This window comes from Triturus cristatus, chromosome 4_2 (assembly GCF_964204655.1).
Source record: "Triturus cristatus chromosome 4_2, aTriCri1.1, whole genome shotgun sequence".
NCBI classification, from domain to species: domain Eukaryota; kingdom Metazoa; phylum Chordata; class Amphibia; order Caudata; family Salamandridae; genus Triturus; species Triturus cristatus.
This window is the reverse complement of record NC_140586.1, coordinates 366838671-366860564: the sequence shown is the minus strand read 5'-3', so window position 1 is coordinate 366860564 and position 21894 is coordinate 366838671. Positions and strand designations below refer to the sequence as shown.

At 41.9% G+C, this 21894-nt stretch overlaps 1 protein-coding gene across 5 annotated transcripts in view; it reads left to right on the top strand.

Moving 5' to 3' along the window:
* Positions 1-21894, top strand: part of LOC146833904 (complement factor H-like) — a 1264875-nt gene that overhangs the window by 1107333 nt on the left and 135648 nt on the right. For all 5 annotated transcript variants that reach the window (XM_085601813.1, XM_085601812.1, XM_085601811.1 and 2 more), the window contains 2 exons: positions 15549-15749; positions 17792-17974. In XM_085601813.1, the coding sequence (XP_085457939.1) occupies positions 15549-15749; positions 17792-17974 (384 nt within the window). The remainder of the gene's footprint in view (positions 1-15548; positions 15750-17791; positions 17975-21894) is intronic.

The following is a 21894-nucleotide window of genomic DNA, read 5'->3' as shown; positions in this document are numbered from 1 at the left end:
CAGGTTTGGACGCCAGGATCTCTTGAATGACCAGGAGGGCACCCTCCTGGGGGATGTTAGTATATAGAGATTCGAGGTCTAGGGTGACCAGCAATTCCCTATTGGCAAAAAAGGGGGTCCCCTCGATTTTGGAGATAAAATGGCCGGTATCTTTTACGAAAGACTCCAATTTATAGACCAAGTTTCAGCTGGTGAGTGGCCTCAAATCTCCCTGTTGTTATATGTCCCGGTACCCCTACCTCCGCCCAACATACGGACTTTGGTACCGATAACTATCCCTCCCTCTCTATCCCTCCCCCACCCCTTTTTTGTCGCTTTAGATCCTGCGTTTATCCTATACCTGACCCGTATGCCTCGACGTTGAGCTTTTTGTCCATCCAACTGTGAGGATCCTGTTTTTCCTCCGTCTTCCTTGAGGACCACTACCTCTGTTTGTCTGGACCCCCCAGCGACGATATTCTGCACGCTAGCATCTGTATCTATATTCGGACCGCTATATTTGGACCGCTTCCTTGATCTATTACGGGTGGGTGGTTTGTATTACTCCTTAATTCATCCCCGGTCACTTTTTACATCCATTGGTGGGATCTAATTCTCTATTGTTGCCCTTGTTCCCTCCATTTCTTAGAAGTATCTTCTCTCCAGGCAGTTTTTAACATCTGAACCTTGTTCATCGCTGAACCCCCCCCCACCCTGGCATCTGCATTTACATCTGGATCGTTGCCTTGATCGATCACGGGTGGGTGGTCCAATTACATCTTGATTCCTTTTTGGTCATTCATTTTGGAACCTAATTTTTGGTGGGACCTAACTTTCCATTGTTGTCTATGTTCCCCCCATTTCTTAGAAGCTCTTACATTCCAGGCGATTCCTTATTATCTGAACCCTGTCCTTCGTTCGGGGATCCTTTTTTGCTGCTGAGAGTCATTTTTATTAAGAGGTATCCTTTTGCCCCTTCATTTGACCTCATGTTTATTTCTAGTTTTGTTGAGCACTCATTCATGTCTTTTCACTTTTTGTGACCCTCGATTATCTTTTTTTCAATTGCGGGCTGTAAAGTTGTTAGGCTAATTTATTTTTTTGTCCCTTTCAGCCATTAATGGTTTATTTCTTGACGCACATCTGGCGCTTTATATCGTGCTCTTTTCCTAACTGTTCTGTCCTTGGTGAGGGCCTCTTTCTATATTTTTTTATCTCTTTTGTCTACATATATGTTCATTAATCTATATTTTGTATCTCTTTAGATACGCATTCATATATCCTTCATTGTCGCCTGATCTGTTCTCTCTTCACTCCCCTGTTTGTGCACAATATTCCCTATTTTAATCCTTATCATGCATTATGTTATATTACTTCCCTCCGACCGATGGCAAACCTATGTGACAACTGAGCCCTTTAATGCAGGCCCCATTGGCGGACATATACTTGACCATTAAATGTAACCTATAACCTAGCAATTCTCCGCATAGAAAATGCTTATCCTATAACTATGTAATCCTCATCCCATTTGTAGATAATCTGTGGGCAACTAAATGTGTATCTATATTTGTATGTACTTATATAGTCTTTTATTTCTAGGTGTGTTCGTCCCACCTCACAAGCCCTCCCTAGCCCTGATGAAGGTGTAGCCCCTATCTGGTTGTGACACCGAAATGCGCGTTGGCGTTTGTAAGCCCATTGGGCTCCTGAGATCGCACTTACCGGTGTTTCCTAGCCTACCGGGCTTTTGAAATTCCCTTTAGGGGACTTGAACTACAGAATTTCCCTTCTAACTATCCATTGTTTTCATTTCATGTGGATTAATATGACCCGAGATTTGATGTTGTTGTCGAATGTGTAGCAGTATGATTGTGTTGTCTTGAGGGAGTGTGTGGGATGATTATTTGTTTTATATTTGAAATTTGTTAGGTTCCGTACTGTCAACCCTGTTGGGTGTAATTTATTAATATGTTAAAAGTATAAAAAAAATTGTGTGTATGTATTTCTATATATAATTTCAAGTAAATCAAATCAAAAAATAAATAAAAAATGATTTAATGAATTTTGTGATACATTGTTTCTGAATTGCCCTTTGTCCTGGTTTGCCTTTCTGGTCTTGAACATTTATCCTCTTGGACCCAACCTTGGGCCTTGTTCTATCATAGATTTGCTGGCAGGTTACTTTCTTTCATTTAGATTCCTTGCCACTAACCCTGTTCAACACAAACCGATCCCACATGTGTAACTGTGTCCTGAGTCCTGAACGTCAGTGACCCGAACTTCGTAACAGCGACCACAGCACCACACTCCCTTCGATTAGTGAGGGGTATTTATTTGCATATGGAAGGCCGGCGACACGTGGTGCCACTGAACCTCCACTACGCAGGCCGGTGGGGCCACCAACGTATGCATGTGGCTGTGGGCCCTTGCTCACTGATACCTCTGGCCTACACTACCGTCAGCACGCCTCACAATTCAGATATAGTCCTGATTTCACATGACGCAGTCCAGTAACCAAGACACATTGCTCCCAGTACGGCCTGTCCACACCAAGCATCATCACAGGCTCATACAGTCTCAATACTTCTGGTGCCAATAACCCTCTTTAACACACGCCGATCCCACATGTGTAACTGTGTCCTGAGTCCTGAATGGCAGTGACACCAAGTTCGTGGCACCGACCACAGCACCAGACTCCCTTCGATCAGTGACGCATATTTTGAAATGCAAGGCCGGCGACACGTAGTCCCACTAACCCTCTTTAACACAAGCCGATCCCACATGTGTAACTGTGTCCTGAGTCCTGAATGGCAGTGACCCCAACTTCTTGGCATTTATTTTCCAGGCTCTGTCGTCGACATCCATGGTCCCCACAGGAGTGTTCCGCCTTCTTGTTTTCTATTATTTTTGTTACATTTTGTTTATTAGTTTATCATTTATATATATGTTAATAAAAAAATACATTTTGCAAATAGTTTTTTGTTTTTCATTTACATATATATTTATATAAAAATAACGAAGTTGGTGTGTATAACTGTATATTTGATTAAATGGGTATGTGAATCATTCTTTGTATTACTGACTAGGCGTGTGAGTAACTCTATGGATGAGTGACAGCGTGTGACTGCATGTATAGATGTATGAGTGCATTTTATAGTCCTCTATTGATGAGTAATACTGTATGTGTGCGTAGACCTAGGAAATAGTGAGTGCTATGTAGTATATGGCATTCTTCTGTGTATGGTTTCAAAAATAGTAGTCAGCATTTTAGAATGGGTGTATCAAAGTTTATATTAGAGCATCAGTATGTGCATCAGATTGTCACATGGATGATGTTATGAGTGATGTCATTTGAGATGTCATCAGTGATGTCATCAGTGATGTCACTGACCATATCATGAGTGATGTAATATGTGACATCATCAGCAGTGCATTGCGGGCGCGCGAGTTATAGTTAGCTCAACTAACTATAACAGGCGAATTTCTCTGGTTTTATATGAGTCAAATGTTCAACTAACTATAACATCTGTAAAACCTATGGCTTTTTCAGTGAATTTCAAAGGTTTTTTAAATATTAATTCATATTTTAATATTTATAAAACCTATATTGTTTCTATTATATTTTTAAATATTTTGGAACTCTATTATACTTCTTGTTTTTAACTTTAAAAATCATGTAATATTTTGTATCTTCCCCAAAAAATATGTATCTATTTTTTTTGGGGGGGAGAAAACTGCACTCCCATATCGGTAGCGTACCAAGCTCCATCACCACACGAATTCTATCCGCCATATTGCTAAACTTGTAAATGATGCGCATTTCGTATCCAACGAGTTTGTGGCACCGCGTACTGCTTAACTTCATATAAGCATGAAGTCACCCCAGGTACTACTTTGGCATCCGACGGGTACGCAGTACCAAGCCACGCTTTACATCATGTGTGTATGGGGTCGCGCCGGCTGCACGTTGCGTATTCGACGAGTGCACGCTGCCAGGCCCTGTGTTACATCACAGACGTATAGTATCGTGCCGGGTACGCCATTCACTTTTTTTTTGTCTCAAAAGTATATCTAAATAACTTTAAACAGTGTATGAGAGCACGCGAAAATCTAAATTATTTTAAACATTTATATATTTCTAACTGTAATAAACTTATGTTATGATAAATATATTTTGTCAAAATCGCGTCGGGTGCGACCTTCTTGCGCGCCCGGTGCGCGATTGCCATGTGACCTTAAAAAAAGCATTTGATTGGTTCCTAACATTTCCCATTGTAACAGTTGTATGACCCCACCCATTTTTCTCATTCTCTCTAAAGCGTTTGATGAGAGACACCTCTTCTGCTTAGAAAGCTTTTTTGAAAAGTGTTTTCCTGTATACACACATCTTAAACTACACACAGCATGCAACGATCATCTTGATCAATATTCATGCTCTGTACATTAGCATTCCATGTGTGATTGCCATGCATCTCAAATGTTCAATCAAAAAACAAATATGTGTTACACGATGCCCCTGGTGTGTGTGTCTGCACATTATTGTGCTGCCTTTCGGCCTGGGTATTGCTGGCTCTCAGCTACGGGCAGACTGCACATCCTAGATCACACGCCATCTCATTAACGATAGTTTCCGCCCTTCCGACACATGCTACACTAATCTAAATTGCACACTCTGCGAGGTCAAAACTACAAAAGAAACACACATAAGTACACTTCCTGGCCAGGCAGGAACTGAACAACGCCCAAGTTCCCGGAATAATTATTCACACCCCTATGCTGGCCTGGCGTACGCAAGCCCAGCCCACTTTGCGTACATATAAATGGGATAACCACGACGCCACACGTCGCTCTTCTTCCACACTACCTCAAATGATTTGCCGCATCCACCTCGCATATCACAATGCGCAGTAAAAAAAAGAAATGGATCCATGAGTTGTACTCCATCCTGGCAATCAACACGGGCTCTAATTTGTGAGCCCTACTGACCGTCTTCTACAAAAGGGATCCATGAGGTGTACACTCTCCTGCAATCAACACTCCATCTGAATTGTGAGCACTGGTGCCCGTAGTGTTTGCTCACACAACAATGACAGCAGGTAAGCAGAGTGGCCTGGGTGCACAGGGCCTCCAATTGAGCGCGCTGCGGCGAGAGGGGTGGGGTGCTTCAGCCTAGCTGCGCAGGTCCGAACAAACGATATTGCCATGTATTATGATGTGATCTTTGACCTCATTCAGTCACATCTCTGTCTCATTTTAAAGACCTGCTGGACTGTACTCTAGGCCTGAGCCAGCAGGCAGCGCTGCCCTACAGACACCTCTTCTGCGCGGTGCTGTGGGAGGGATGGGATGCATCAGCCAGACTGCGCACGTGCGAATAGGCGATATTGCCATGTGTTATGATGTGATCTTTGACCTCATTCAGTCACATCTCTGTCTCATTTTAAAGACCTGCTATACCATAAGGTAGGCCTGAACCTACGGGCAGCGCTGCCCTACAGACACCTGTTGAGGGCGGTTCTGCGGGAGGGGTTGGGTGCATCACCCTGAGTGCGCACGTACGAAAAAGCGATGTTGCCATGCGTAATGATGTGATCTCTGACCTCATTCAGTCACATCGGTCTAATCTTAAGGACCTGCTGCACCGTACTGTAGGCCTGAGCCAGCGGGCAGCGCTGCCCTAGAGACACGTGGCGTTGGCTTTTAGGACACTGTAGTGAGCTCCTTACTAAGTGTACATGCACACAGGCTCCCGCCACTGCATTACACGCGCACATTATGCTTCTAGCATGCGCTCTGCTCCTTTGTATGTGAACGTTGGCATAACATATTATTATTTAACCTTGTGTATTCTTGTGCACTCCAACTCCTCTTTGAACCACGATTACCACTAACAGTTGGTAGATCGTACTTCAAAAACGAAGGATGCACTCAACTCCTATTTTCTATCAAGCTTGAAATAAACCTTCATTTACCTCCATACATTTCCACCATTAAACTATTTCTCCCTTTTCAGACATTCCATTGATTGCCACAAGAAGGGCGGAGTGGGAGCTGACCCCACAATGATGCCCTGGCATTCTGACACCTTCCATCTTGGTATCAAGACACCGTCCCCGACCGGAGACATGGTCTATCGGACAAATATACCCCGGACTAGGAGCTTGCACAAAAACGTCGTGGGACACATCAGTGGTGGCAGGTGAGCAGTGAAGTCTCGGTGTGCAAGACCTACAATTGAGCACAGTGCGGGGGAAGGGGTTGGGGTGCAGCACTCTGGGTGCACAGGTGCATGCAAGCGATTTTCCCGTAGCTAATAATGTAGGACTATATTATCAAACAAGGGTGATAACATTATCACCCCTTTAGTGACAGGAAACTGCCGCTAAAGCTATGATAAGGGGTTGATAATATCTCCTTGTAAATTCCCATAGAAGCCCAGGTTCACACCAGATCCTGGGCTTCTAAGGGAATTCACAAGGGCATATTATCAACCCCTTATCGCCGCTTTAGTGGCAGTTTCCTGCCACTAAAGCGGCGATAATGTTATCGCCCATCCTTCATAATATGGCCCATAATCTCTGGCCTCATGTATTTAATTTTAAGGACCTGCTGAACCACACTCTTTCTCGCAGACCCCAGTGTCCTAGACAAACGGGTGACAGAGGGTAAACACTAAGGGCTGGGTGCAATAGGCCAACGCTCTGTCTCCTCCCCCCTCTCTTCTTTTGACTCTCCCTCCCCTTCTCCCTTCCACCCACTCCCCTCCCTTCCATTCTCACTATGGTCCTTTCATTCGGACTACCTTTCTTTACCTCTTCCACATAGCACACATACTTATGTTTCATGTTTGTCTTGCAGGTTTCCCACGCTGCTTCCACTGGAGTCCAACCCACGTTTTTTTATTATACTGTTCTATTAAAGTTACATTTCTATTTATTTCTGTTTTAATAAAGGTTACTTATTCTTTCAAATAAATAACTGAGTGTATAGGTCTTCTTTTTCTGACGACACTTGTCTATTGTTTATTGTGAAAATCATCTGTTTATAGGAGATTTTAAGGACAACATTATTTAATATTAGCGTGCACCTACCAAACATAATCTAACTGACTATTAGACAAATGCAGCCTGGGTAATTGTACATCTGCAAGAGTTCTATGAGCGTATCACTTTATAACACCATAAGTACTGCCCGTGCGATTACTGAACAAATAAGGCACTGCCTAAGACCATCGAGGCTTCAGGGGCTGTCGAGGCCCACCCTGCATATTTAAATAAAGACCCAGAGTGTGGCAATCCCTGGACTTCAGTTGACCTCGAACCCCCCGAACAATTAGTAAACAATACCCGGGAAGGTGGCGCTCCCTTAGGCTGCAAAACATCTCGGTGCCCTTCCGCGCCTAATTTACATGTGACATTAAGATCCCCAGTCCTACAGAGACCTCGCAATATAATAATTGGATTGGCCACAGAACATTATCCACCCACCAGGGGCCTCATTTAAAAGAACGGGTGAGAGCCTGCTTTTTTTTGTTCTTTTCTCTGCATTTTTACCATCTGCATCCCCTCTATTACAGCGATACGAGGTTTTCCTCCTCTCACTTCAAGTAGTCGAACAAGTATTTGCTATTACAGGGTGGAAGCCATGCACCACCCTCTAAAAGCAAACACAAATGTCCAGCGAATGCACACTCCGGGACATTGTATGAGCTGCGCCTGAGAGGTCGCCCTCCCTACTACCATGATGCATTTGTTAGTATAAACGCATACTAACACTACTTACACACATGTAGTACAGCAACCAGAATGTAGTGAAGAAGCAGAGGAAGCGCAAAATCTAAAAATATAAATCCTACCAGATGTCGGATGACATAGTTCAATGAGCCGACGACCCTGGCATGAGTAGAAACAGCTACACGAACAAAACGGGTCTTCAGCACAACGCAAGCAATTTTGAAATATTGCTGAGTTGTGCCTTCTTTTTGCCTTCTCCCACTCGTCGCCAAATTTATGTAGTGAAGAGGCAGACAGCAGTGAATCCAATAAGTCGATTTATTACAAGAAAACAAGACACCTGAAACAACCACCAACAGGAGCAGACAGCAAAGCAACCGTCTAATCCAGCGCCGTGTACAAACTCCGCAAGGTACCCCTCATGACAGCCCTACATTCTAACATTACATACTGAGGGCAATATTATCAAGGAACGGCGTTAAAATTATCGCCGCTTTAGCGACAGGAAACTGCCACTAAAACGGTGATAATGGGCTTGATAATATGCCGTAGAGAATTCCAATAGAAGCCCATGTTCTCGTGTTAACATGGGCTTCTATTGGAATTCTCTACAGCATATTATCAAGCTCATTATCGCTGTTTTAGCAGCAGTTTCCTGCCTCTAAAGCGGCGATAATTTTAACGCCGTTCCTTGATAATATGCCCCTTAGAGTCTAGTAGAATTACATACTAACATTCTACTATGACTTACAAAGGAATACTACACAGAGCACTTGACTTTACAGCAATGAGCTCATAGTTTCATCCACGAGTCTTGACACCGGTAGGGGTAAGACTTTCGCTTCCCACTCCCTATATTGTATAAACGTAAACTAACACTTCTTCCACAAATATGCTACAGCGCCCAGAGAACATCACTTTACAGCAATTAGCTCACAATTTAGGCTCACAGTTTAATCCCCCAGTCTTCACACCAGTAAGGATGAGTAGTTCGCTTCCCACTTCCTATATACTATAAACGCATACTAACACTACTTACACACTTATACTACAGCGGCTAGTATCCTACACCGCCCAGAGCCCATCACTTTACAGCAATCAGCTCGGTTTCATCCCCAAGTATTCACACCGGTAGGCTTAACTACTTCGCTTCCCGCTTCCGGTATACTATCAACACACTGTAGCGGTCAGTAGTTCGCTTCCCACTCCCTGTATGGTATAAACGCCTACTAACACTACTTGCACACGTATGCTATAAACACCAGACCACATCACTTTACAGCAACGATCTCACGGTTTAGACTCTCGGTTTAATACCCAAGTGTTGCACCATATCATATCACCACCATGCCACTCTGAGCAACACCGCACTTTCAGACGGTTAACAGTGATAACTACCTACTGACGACCGGCAGTAGGTAATTCAGAACAAATTACAATAGTTCCTTGATTCTGTTAGCTTTGAAAAATTCTCTGTATTACTGTCTTTCTACTTTTCCATATAAATAGCTTTTTTTAATATTCAAGTACACATCGAAGTCAGAAATGCAACGTGTTCTATCAACGCCCTTTCTAGAACATTTAACGGCACGTGCAGGATAAAAGTTCACGATTGTTTTAAGTTTGAACAGTGCCTTCCAAATGCAAGTAGCAGGTGTGGTTGAGTTGAGCAAATTTTATCATACAATATGTAATATAATATGTACGTGCAAACTGCTTTTTCTGAACCAATCACAAACATACTTTTCCACAAAACAAATGTGCACCCTACTTTTAGAAAACAATGCTTTTCATCTCCCAATCAGGTACCGATTTGTATGCGAATAGAAACTAGTTTCACATCTTTAAACATATCTCTTATTCTATGAAGGAACTGCATGAGCTATAGACATCTTTCCATACCTTCCAGCCATACTTTCAAAATGCTAGTGTGGATCATAGGACATAGCTATGTTTTCTGGTGCAAGAGGTATGCAGAACAGAGACGTATTTACTCAGACCTAGGTTTACAAAATGTGTACATTAAATGGTTTGTACAGAGAGGATTGAAGTGGCACCAATTGTTGCCTTTGGTTAAAACCTGTTTGCATCTCCAACACCCTGACCTCATGATTGTGTACTGCGGTGGAAATGACCTAGGCACATTGACTGGGGTAGATTTGCAAATGCTTATGAAGGACACCTTTGGACAATGATGTTACTTTTACCTCAAACTGTCTTTGTATAATCCAATATATGTCAAAGACAGAAGTGGAAATGGTCCAAACAATTTTGTCCTCAGATTGAAAAATTTCAGAAAAAAGTCAACAAAGCTGTCTCTGCATAGCTCAGAGACCACAAAATGGGGTCCATATACAACAACAACATACGTTTTGATATGGCTGATATATACAGAAGTGATGGAGTACACTTCACAGATCAGGGAAACCGAGTTTTCCTGAATAACTTGAAGCTGTGCATATATGTAGCTCCAACTAATGAACACAAGGTCTCTCTTGAGAGCCACCCTATAACTTACAACTTAGGCCCGCTATTTTAGGGTCAGATAATGCCAACTCCTGCACCCTCGCCATAATTTATTCTCCACACAGCTGTGGCGCAGCAGCCAGACCATCTCACTTTGCAGCACAGATCTCTTGCTTTGATCCCCAGCTCTACTCACCCATAGGGGTGAGTAGTTTGCGCTCTACACATACCATATTGATTTACCTTCGCACTCCCTATACAACACCACCTAAGCACCATACAAAAGCTAAAATGTTCTAAACAAAAGTTCGTCCAAGTACCTATAACTACATGCTGACACTACTTGCACAGATGTGGCACAGCGGCCAGAGCACATGACTTCACAGCATATGACACACAGTTTGGGCTCACACTTTAATCCCCGATTCCGGCAGCAGCTCAGCTTAGCAACATGAGACTCTAGACAATACCTCACATATATTCCGTACCCCAGGACTTTCATACCAGTACGGGTCAGTAGTTCATCCTAGTAGTTATAAACACATCTGGACACTACTTCCACAACTGTAGTGCAGCGGCCAAGGCACATGACTTCACAGCATAAGACACGCAATTTGGGCTCATGCTTTAATCCCCGAGTCCCGCACCAGCTCACCTTACCCGCATCAGACTCTACCCACTACCTCACTTAATTTCCGTAGCCCACCCCTTACACACCAGTAGGGGTAAATACTTCGCTTCGCACCCCCTCTAAAGCACACCCTAAACACCCCACAGAGGTTACAGTGCTCCTACCCTCCTATTTCCCCCTTTTTTCACCTTACTCGCTTCAACGGAATCACAAAATAGCGGCCAACGCTTCCAAGTTGCAACCGCTCGAACCCCTCGCAGCCAATCAGCAACAAGCTCGTGCTCGTAACGCCTCAGCCAATCAGATGGCAGAATTCCCAAATATTGATATCTGTAAATTTTTATATTTCTCAAAAACTACCAAACGAATTTACACCAAGTAAACAAAAGTGTGCTTTCTAGACCAAGACCCTTCTCCCTGCCAAATTTAGGGTAATTCCGTTCACCCATTCGACCTGTAGCCTTGTCTAAACTTTCCTATGGAAATTAACATGGAGAAAACACGTTTTGGGACCCCCCTTTTTTTCTCGGCCCCCCTTGACGAATCACCTCCAAACTTTCAACATAGGAGCTGATCTCAACAAAGAATTAGTTTTAAAAATTTCGCGAAGATTCGTCAATTGGCGCAAAAGTTATTGGGAATAGAATGTTGCCATTTTCCTATAGTAACTAGGTCCTAACTATAACTACCTTATATATATATATATATATATATAGTGGAACAGCAGCCGTACATAGGATCGAGGACGGGCCCACTTGCAGGGTCCATATAGGACTTGATTATGTGCTTTCCGTACTACACTTCCCATAATGCATAGTCTCATTTGAGCCTCCCATTGGTGGTGTGTCATATGTTAAATGGCGAAGTGGGTTAGCGGTTGTGCACACCGTTTCCGTTAAAGCCTCTGAAGAGAAGCATATGGAGCTTCGAAACGCGTCAGGCAAATCCACTACGGAGCGGCTCCTGCGAGCAGATCCCCGTCCCTACCTACACATAAATCAAGCTGCTGCACGCGGCCGTCCAGCCGCGGAGTATGCACCACCCCGGAAGTCTTGGGGGCCACAAAAGTGGAACAGCAGCCGTACATAGGATCGAGGACGGGCCCACTTGCAGGGTCCATATAGGACTTGATTATGTGCTTTCCGCACTACACTTCCCATAACGCATAGTCTCATTTGAGCCTCCCATTGGTGGGTGTGTCATATGTTAAATGGTGAAGTGGGTTAGCGGTTGTGCACACCGTTTCCGTTAAAGCCTCTGAAGAGAAGCATATGGAGCGTCGAAACGCGTCAGGCAAATCCACTACGGAGCGGCTCCTGCGAGCGGATCCCCGTCCCTACCTACACATAAATCAAGCTGCTGGTCGAGTGCTACTTACAGGTGGACACCTTTGGAGCAGAATATAACACGCGGTCGTCCAGCCGCAGAGTATGCACCACCCCGGAAGTCTTGGGGGCCACGAAAGTGGAACAGCAGCCGTACATAGGATCGAGGACGGGCCCACTTGCAGGGTCCATATAGGACTTGATTATGTGCTTTCCGCACTACACTTCCCATAATGCACAGTCTCATTTGAGCCTCCCATTGGTGGGTGTGTCATATGTTAAATGGCGAAGTGGGTTAGCGGTTGTGCACACCGTTACCGTTAAAGCCTCTGAAGAGAAGCATATGGAGCTTCGAAACGCGTCAGGCAAATCCACTACATAAATCAAGCTGCTGGTCGAGTGCTACTTACAGGTGGACACCTTTGGAGCAGAATATATATATATATATATATATATATATATATATATATATATATATATATATATATATAATTTTGATTCCTGAGTTGCTGTTCTGTTTCAACACACAGGTACGGACCTCTTAAGTTCTGCAAAAACGTTGAAATAACGCCGCTTCAAACAACAGGGATAGCTTCTTGATGTCTTTATTCAGCCATAGTAAAAAACAGACAAGTGTCCGCCCTGAAATATATATTCAGCTCAAAGGGGATGGTCCATTGAATAAGCCGCACTCGAGCAACGAAGAGTTTTCCCCAAAGAAACTTTATTAAGGTACAAACAGCCATTCCTTCCGGTAAAATGAAATGCAGTCCACAAGCGCTTAATTCATCGCATCACCTTTATATGCCAATATCGCCCGCCATGATTGGACAACTCTGTATGAGATAAGGCGTTGCATTATGGGGGATGCAGTTCACAATTATTTCCTCAAATGGAAGCGCTTGCTATGTATGCCGGATGAAAGCTCCACATGAGCCCCAGAAAGCGCGACTGTTCATGATCCTCCTTCGCTGCCCCACATATGAAGCCCATAACATTGAGCTCCGTGGTCCTCGGTTGTTGAGGTGGTGCAGGCTCAGCGGCATATATATATAACTGATAAAAAACCAATGAAATTGCCCCGTTATAGTTAGTGCTGGCAACTATAACTCACGCGACCGCAATCCTCTGCTGATGCTAATACTGTATTTAGACACTTATTTGCCCATGTCTTCTTCCATACATTTTTAGCTATACATATATTACAAATATTTTTTTTTATAAAGACACATATGTCATCAGCAGAAGATTGCGGTCGCGTGAGTTATAGTTGCCAGCACTAACTATAACGGGGCAATTTCATTGGTTTTTTATCAGTAAAATTTCCGCTAACTATAACATGTGTGAAACCTATGGTTTTTTCAGTGAATTTGCAAGGTTTTTTAAATGCTAATTCCTAACTATAACGTATGTGAAACCTATGGTTTTTTCAGTGAATTTGTACGGTTTTTTAAATGCTAAGCTACTTTACGCCATTCGAGGCGTGCGTGCCCACTTAACGCAGTTCGTTCCGTGCACGGTTTTTATCAACTTTAATAAGGCCTGTACATTTGGTGGCCTTCGGCCACCAAAAGCACAGGGGGTGGGGTCAATGTGGATAGTGTTTTTTTTATTTCGATTTTATAATTTCATGTTGACAAAATTTAGATTTTTTTTTAGCTCTAATACGCCCTGTACATTTGGTGGCCTGCGGCCACCAAAAGAAGGGGGGGTGGGGTAAGTGTGGATAGTGTTTTTTTTCTATTTTTTTACCGTACGCGTACGGTAAGCGTACTCGGCGAAATTGCCGAAAAAAAAAAAACGTTTTTGCTCTTGGGGGATCTTTGGGGACTCCCTCAACATGACTATGTGGGTGGGAGTTGTCAAAAGAGCCCCTTTACATGTTTTTGGGCTTCATATTTGATAAATAACACTCAGTGCGAGAGACAAAATGGCGGACGCCGCTTCCTGGTTTCGGCCGATTCGAATGTTTACTAAGATCTAAGAGCCAATCAGAATCGCGCTCGCGCACGCCACCGTACGCGTACGGTAAGCGTACGGTAAGCGTACGGTAAGCGGGCTCAGATATATATATTGATTTAAAGGCTATTTTCTCAGAATCTACTGAACAGATTTACACCAAACCTACAAAAGGCACTTCCTTGACCTAGGGACTACCTCTCTGCCAAATTTCTAGTAATTCTGTTCAGCCGTTCGGGCTGTAGCTCTGTCTAAAGGTCCTATGGAAAAATGCATGGGAAAAACGCGTTTTGGGACCCCCCTTTTATCTCAGCCCCCGCTTGACGAATCCCCCCGAGACTTTCAGGGTAGGAGCGGAGCGTAGCGCCCCACCTATTTTGAGAAATTCGCGAGGATTCATCGACCGGCGCCAAAGTTATTCAAAATAGAATGTTGCGGATTTCCTATGGAAAAGGGGTCCTAACTATAACTACCTACTGGCGACCGCCAGTAGGTAATAAACACACATTCTTATATACATATTTATTAAGTTTAAGTTGTAGTTTAAATGTTTTAGTTTATGCTTTTTTGGGGGTGGAAACTAGATGTAGTATATTTATATATTTTTGTTTAACTTAAGTATGTGTATATAACCTTTTAGTCTTGTTTTAAGAAATAGTTTTATATTAATTGAGTGGTTTAAAAAAAAATCTTGATTAGAGATTGTTCAATTATTTTGGTGATATTGTTATCTATACTGTGTTTATCAATATTTTTGACGTATTATATTTCTATTTAAAGGTAACAATATTTTTGTATCTGATATTTTGGTTTTTGATATATTAAAAATCGATATTTTTCACGATAATTTTGTTCTCAATATTTGCGTGTTTACTAATTAATTATAGGAAGTCGATATTTCATATTTGATATTTTTGTGTTTCGGTATGGTATAGATTGATATTAGGTTAATGATCCCATAGTATATATACCAGAGTGTATGTTTCCTGTTGCTGCCTTTTAAGCTGACATGCATGCTTATTAGTATGTCACTACTTGAGTCTGTTCAAGGCCATACATACTGTGGGAATATGCTATGGAAAATTAACTTAACATAGGGTAACATAAGATTGTGTTGTCTGTCTGTGCGTGTCACGTAACATTCTGGCTGATTGGTGTTGTCAATTCCAGCAGCATTATTACCATGACATGAATTTAAGGTTTCTCTGATAAACTCAAAATACACTTACATTATTCCAGAAAGCACATACAAATGAAGAGTAAAATCTATTCCGGAAAAAGGTATAAAGGAACGTACTTGTTTTTAGAGTATCAATGTCCAGCTTTTAAAAAATATATCTGATATGATTGTAACTTATTTTATTGCTTGTTTGCTTGTTCTTATTTAATAGTGAGGCATGCCCTATTTTAATTTCTGGTTTAACTTCAATGAGCTAATTTAAAAATATTCTACAGGTTTGTGTCAGGTAACCGAAGACAAACTCAAAGAACATTTTGTAGAATTAAGCTTGAAGCAGAGGGATAACATGACTTTCTTCGAGGGTGAAGAAATCACTTTTACATGTATATCCGGATTTCAAGTACTCGCAACACCAGGGATCCTAGTTGCAAATTGTTCTAAGGCTGGATTTAACTACCCCACATGCTTCAACCCAAGTAAGTGTAATGTACTTGTATAACATATTTGCTAGGTAATGGTATGCAGTGTAGTTCCAGAAGCAAATCTACTCTTTTTTGCCAGTTGTTTATTGCAAAGAAGGGTTTCTTAGTCTACATGGTGCAGAAAATTAAATGTATAGACACAGTCAACTTTGACCGATAAATAATGTCTCAGCCTACTTACCTTCCAAGTGAATATAGGTGGAGTCAGGAATAATTTATAATTATCATGCAATGTAGTTGTAGGTAAATATTGTGGTTGCAATCTTATTGTATATCAATATTGTTGACCTCAAAATAGTGATCTACAACCCTCAGTACGAAAGGAGGGTCTCAGATCAGACAGTCCTGTAATGTCAGGGGTAGTTAAGCTAGGGCGAATAAGAATCAAATATATCCATAATAGCCACTAATATCAGGCATATCAGATGTTAAGACATGGCCTGTTAAGGGGTTGGAATGATGGTATCCAGCCAATTTTATTACTCAAATTCTTAGGCTTGGCCTGCATTTCTTATAGTCTTTCTAACAGCCCTTTTTATTTACCATGGTCAGTTTTCAGCTGACTGTGACAATTTTTATATCATTAGGTCCATAAAGCTACCAAACTCTTTCTAAGTCCAAATTATCCTCTGAAAAGGGAATCCGCCATAAGCCCTTCCAGTGAAAAATGGGTGAAAGGGTATGTCTTTAACACATGGCCATCCAACAATTTTTTGTATGTTGTCAGAGAGTCTCCCAGTACCACCGACTGTAAAACAGTGCCTGACCTCACTTTTACTTATTGCATTATTGTCATTTTTGAATTGGCATTGAAAAATAAAATAATAAAAATATATTTCCCAAAATAAGCAATGTAATACACTAAGGGCCTGATTATGAGTTTGACGGTGCGGCGCCGGGTCCGCCCGGCCTCTGCACCGCCAAACCTGTGGTCTGGCCGCCCACCAGATTGCGAGGGCTTCTTGTGTCCGGTAGGCTCTTTTTTGACGTTCCCATGATGATGCCCTGAAATTGGGACTGCAATGGAAATACCAAAACAGTTCCTGCACTGCATGGACTATAAAGACCATGCACATGGCACAAGGGGCTCCTGTAGGCCTCTTTTGTTTCTTCTCCACCACGATTTTCATGGAGGACAAACCGCCATGAAAACCATGGCCGAGAGGAAACTCGTAATATGCTTGGTGGGAACACGGCGGACCCCCCAAGCATATGGCTGCCTCCTGACAGCCACAACACCGCCAGGGAACGGACAATGGAAGTCTGGGCAAGGGCAGTCCAACCACCGTAATTGTAATAGGGTGGTCAGGAGACGGCTTCCACTGCACCTCCATGAGTCTGGCAGTCCGTGGACCGCCAGACTCGTAATCAGGCACTATATGTTATGGACGATGTTGTTGAATGTCTAGGCCATAATTAGCCATTAGCAACTATAACTTGAAGGCACATACGTTATTATTCTCCTTAGTGGAAACTAGATGAAACAACAATCTTTAACATAAGGTTACCCTTTGTTGCCTTGACCTTCTATTTTACTGTATGATGCGTAGATAGGTTTTCAAATAGAGCACCAGTTTCACTTTCTACTCTATGCTAACACACATCTCATCATAATTGTATGAAAGTAGGCAATGCTAATTTTGATTTAGAAGGTGGGAAAATAAGAATCAGTATTGCATTATAATAAGCAGAAGGTGTTGGTAACTATTGTTGCTGGAGTAGATCACTGAGTGCATTCCAGAGCCAAAGAGGGGTGCTGAGCTATCTCTTCACTATGGTGGGTCATCAAAGCTGCCGATCTCTCACAGTCAAATTCTATTAATTTCTGATTCTGAGAGATTGAATATATCAGTGTCCTCTGTGGGGATGCACTATGATAGTAGTTTCTGGATCATCGGAAGATATATTTTGCATGCAAGTCCATCTGTCTCAAATTCTGGTAAATTCCTCTATTTTGAAAGGGGCCATCAATTGTAAATTTGGAAAATATCTGCTTTTTTCTTCCATATATACAGATATGTGTTTATTTTCTACAGATCCTTGTCGTGTATCACAAGTGGGTACAGATTTGCATAACTTAGAACTGGTGGGACACAAAGTAATATTTCGTCATGGGGACATCATTCAATTTAAATGCAGACCTGGATATTTTGAAATGGCATCACTTGCTGGAACCTGCAAGAACAGCAACATAATATATCCTACCTGCTTGGCAAGAGGTAAGTGCATCCAGATGTCTCGGAGTCCTGCTTGCATCGATTTCTGAATAACAGTGCTGTCAAATGTGTGCTTCTTTGCATTCCCTCCAAAACCTACCATGTCACTTCTGCTACCTCTGGCATTTTTGTGAATTGCGATCCATGCCTTATCGAGTTACATATTTTAGTAACCCCACTCCTTGTGAAGATGCTTCCCCAAAAGGGATATAAAGTGAATTTATAGAACACATCTTTGTTTACAATTTGTACAAATTGCAGTCTTTTTGCTCTGGATCAGGGGTGCTGAGTATTCGGTATTCTGTAGTATGTAGAAGTAATATTCCTGAGGGACAAGGAAAAGGTATTAAATGGAGTGTGCAATGTTTTTTAACCCATAAATAATACATCAAAATGCAGTATACTACACTAAAACACATTATTTCACTTATAGCAATAGAATATATATAATTGATTTCTATACAGTGCTTAACACCGCCATTCTTCTGTTTTTAAGCACTGTTAAAATCAGGCATTACTGCTACCCAATTTTATGATACTCAATTTACCACACTAAGGGCCTCATGTAGGTAGCCAAATACCGGTCGGTAACGGCCGATTTTCGGTAATTATACCGTTACCGACCGGTATTTTGGCTATTGGTATGTAGGGGGACAATTTTTGGTTTCGGAATTTACCGAATCGGTAAGATTACCGATTCGGTAATAATACCGAATCGGTAATGTTACCGAATCGGTAACTTTTCCGAATCGGTAATTTTACCGATTCGGTAAATTCCGAATCCAAAATCGAGATGTAGGGGGAGTGTGTGGGTGTGTTTAAGAGTCGGTATTTACCACCAACTAATAGTTGGTGGTAAATAATTAATGGATGTTTTTAGGCATTTTGAAGCGCGTAGCAGTGTGCAATGTGGCATACATACATGCCCTTAGGGCATGTATGTGTGCCACATGTGCACACATGGCCGAATCAGGGGTGCAACAGGGTGTCAATGTGACACCCTGCCACCCTTGCATGTGTTCCCCCCATTACCGAATCGGTATTTACCGATTCGGTAATGAGGCATACCTTCCCATCAATGGGAAGGTATCCTCATTACCGAATCGGTAAATACCGATTCGGTAATTACCGAATTGTAACGAATCGGTAAAAAATACCGACTCATTACCTACATACGAGTTACCACTTCTAAAATACCGATTCGGTAACGTTCGGTATTTTAGAAGTAGTAACTTGTATGCTACCTACATGAGGCCCTAAGGGTGTTATTACAAGTTCCCCATTGAGGAGGCTATTAGTTATGCATCCATGAAGTTAACCTTTGCCTCCAGTGGGGTGGAATTAGTGGAGATTCTACGTTGGGCTGTGAGAATCCCCTTAAGAATGGTGAATTACTGGGGAATAGTTAATCATGGATTGGATTTCTCTGTAATTCCTCAGTCTATCCCATATTTTTCCCCCTGGTTTCAGCTGCTGAAAGCATGAGAGGTCCAAAATGAATAACTTCATTGATCATTCTCAATTACTCAATTAACAGGATTTGAAATTATTATCTGCAACTCACATCAAATACCAGGAGCAATCTCTTAACTTGTTGAGTCATATTTCCGGATTCTCGTCTGAAAATGCTTTAATTAATGGTAAATCGCAATTCTTCTACCATCTGAGATTTAAACACATTTATGTTGAGCATGCCCTAGATTAATTCCTTAGGTGGCAGCTTCCATAATTTGAGGATGAATACGCGCAACTACGTGAGTTTTTGACGTGGAGTAGATATGCCTGAATCAGTTTTTATTCGTGCTCCTGGGGCGGTGTTTGCATTCAAAACGTCATTGAACAACTTAGTAACTAAGCTTCCATAATTTCCCACTCTCATAGTGAAAATTCATTCCTGCTCCCGGAGAGGGCTGTCCTCACCCCAAAGCAAAGTCGAACTACCTGTCATTGCCCACCATACTTGAAGGCAAAGTACTGTTGCCTGACCAGTGCTCACCACTCCATACCCAAAGTAGAGTTCACTGCCTGACTCTAACCTCTAAACCCAACATTTAAATCCCAATCACCCACAACAGTCTAGCCACTGGTCCCCTAGGAAATGTCCTTAGAAATCCCACTTACCCCTCAACAACTCTCAATTTTCTGCAGATGGTGTACACCCTGAATATGGACCCTAGGATATCAACAGGACACAATATTGAGGGCAAAATCTCAAAGAGAATTATCAACAAGATAGTCTAGGTATTCTGTACCTAACTCCACATAGTTGTACCTATGCGATAAATACATCATCAAGGTATGTCAATATGGAGTTAAAAACTTCCCTATATGCATTTATCTTTCAATATTTTGTCCCTTGGGATTTTATACCCGATATTCTTTTACCACAGTATTCTGGAGATCGATATTCAGTAGTACCTTCCCCACAGACTACCTAGTCACAAGGTTGGCTGTGCTAGTGTGGTGGAAATGTTAATATGATGTGATTTCCTGGTGACGTAAGATTTTTAAGCTGGAAATCCTCCTTATGACTACAGCTTCACTTACATTAGTGGAACATGTATAGTCAGTAATAATCTGGATGATTTGCAAATGTTAAAATTTTCAGATATCTACAACACTGAAAATAAGCTTCCCCCTGCTTTAGCCCAGCATATAATGATCTGCATTGATTCCCCTGGTTTTCCTTACGCATATGTCATTTGGAGTAGCAGCAGCAAAAACAATTCAGTCTTTTTGTGAAGGCCAGAAACAGCCTTGCTTTATTTCTCATGTTCCCTGTGACCTTCTGATAAGAAAATGTAAAGTGCATGCATAGAGTTCCTTAATGAGCCTAGTTTGAGCATGTGTGAAGGAATCTCATTTGCTATGCAATAGGGCAACTTCTGGATGTGAGTGGCCTTCTTGCAAATTGTGAGACAGAGAGGCAGCCTAGACTGCCATAAATTCATATTATCTAGACATAAACATAACATGTGTATCTGTGAAGCGCACTTTCAGCCAGAAGGGTATTTTGGCACTGAATAACAGATATTTATTATTCCCCAACTCAGTGTTACTTATTTTGTCGACCTTAGAAGAATGAAAGGCTAAGTGGACCCGCTGAGGCCATGAGGATGAACATAGGGCTCTACAGTGGACGCATTAGTCCATTGACCCACCAGACCTGGCCGACATCCTAAAGATTTTCTTCCAAAATTGTTTCCTGGAGCACAAAATAGAACACCATTCTGTGTTTCAAGACCAATAGCAAAGAATAATAGTACCTGGAATAATGTGTAGCTTCTTGTAAAAGACAAGGTAGCTAGTAAGAAACCATTCATTGCTCTCCTTATTAAAGGACTCTGCTTAATAAAGGAATTGATTTCTTCAAGTACAAGATAAAAACATCAGTGCCTTCTGGCAAATACTGTGATTCCGTGCCTATCATATCAGGAAGTACTTATTCTTCTTAGTGGACTAGTCAAGTCAAGTCAAAATATTTTTATTCGATCTTTGGGTAAAAATAATGAAGGATCAAGAAATAATTCAGCACAAAAATACAATAAAATACATCACAAAACTATAAAACATTAATACAAGATTAATTAAAAACATAATTGCAGCATAATGAAAATTGCTACAATACGGTGTGGTAATTTTGCAATGAGCTCCCTCCATTGATTTCCTACTTCTTACCGATATTTTGAGGAAACAGGAGACACTGAAATAAATATCAGGACTGCCTAACATCTGGGGATACGTTAAGGCATCCTTACATTTTCTGAAGGGAAGTTGTTTCAAAATATTCTTAAAACAGTGTGAAAAAAGCAGTGATAAAATGTACAAAAAAAATGATCTGCAACATAGATTGCTCAGCTGACCCATTGCAAGAAAATGCAGGTAAACTACTCTCCCAAGCCTTCACTCCATCAGAGAAACAC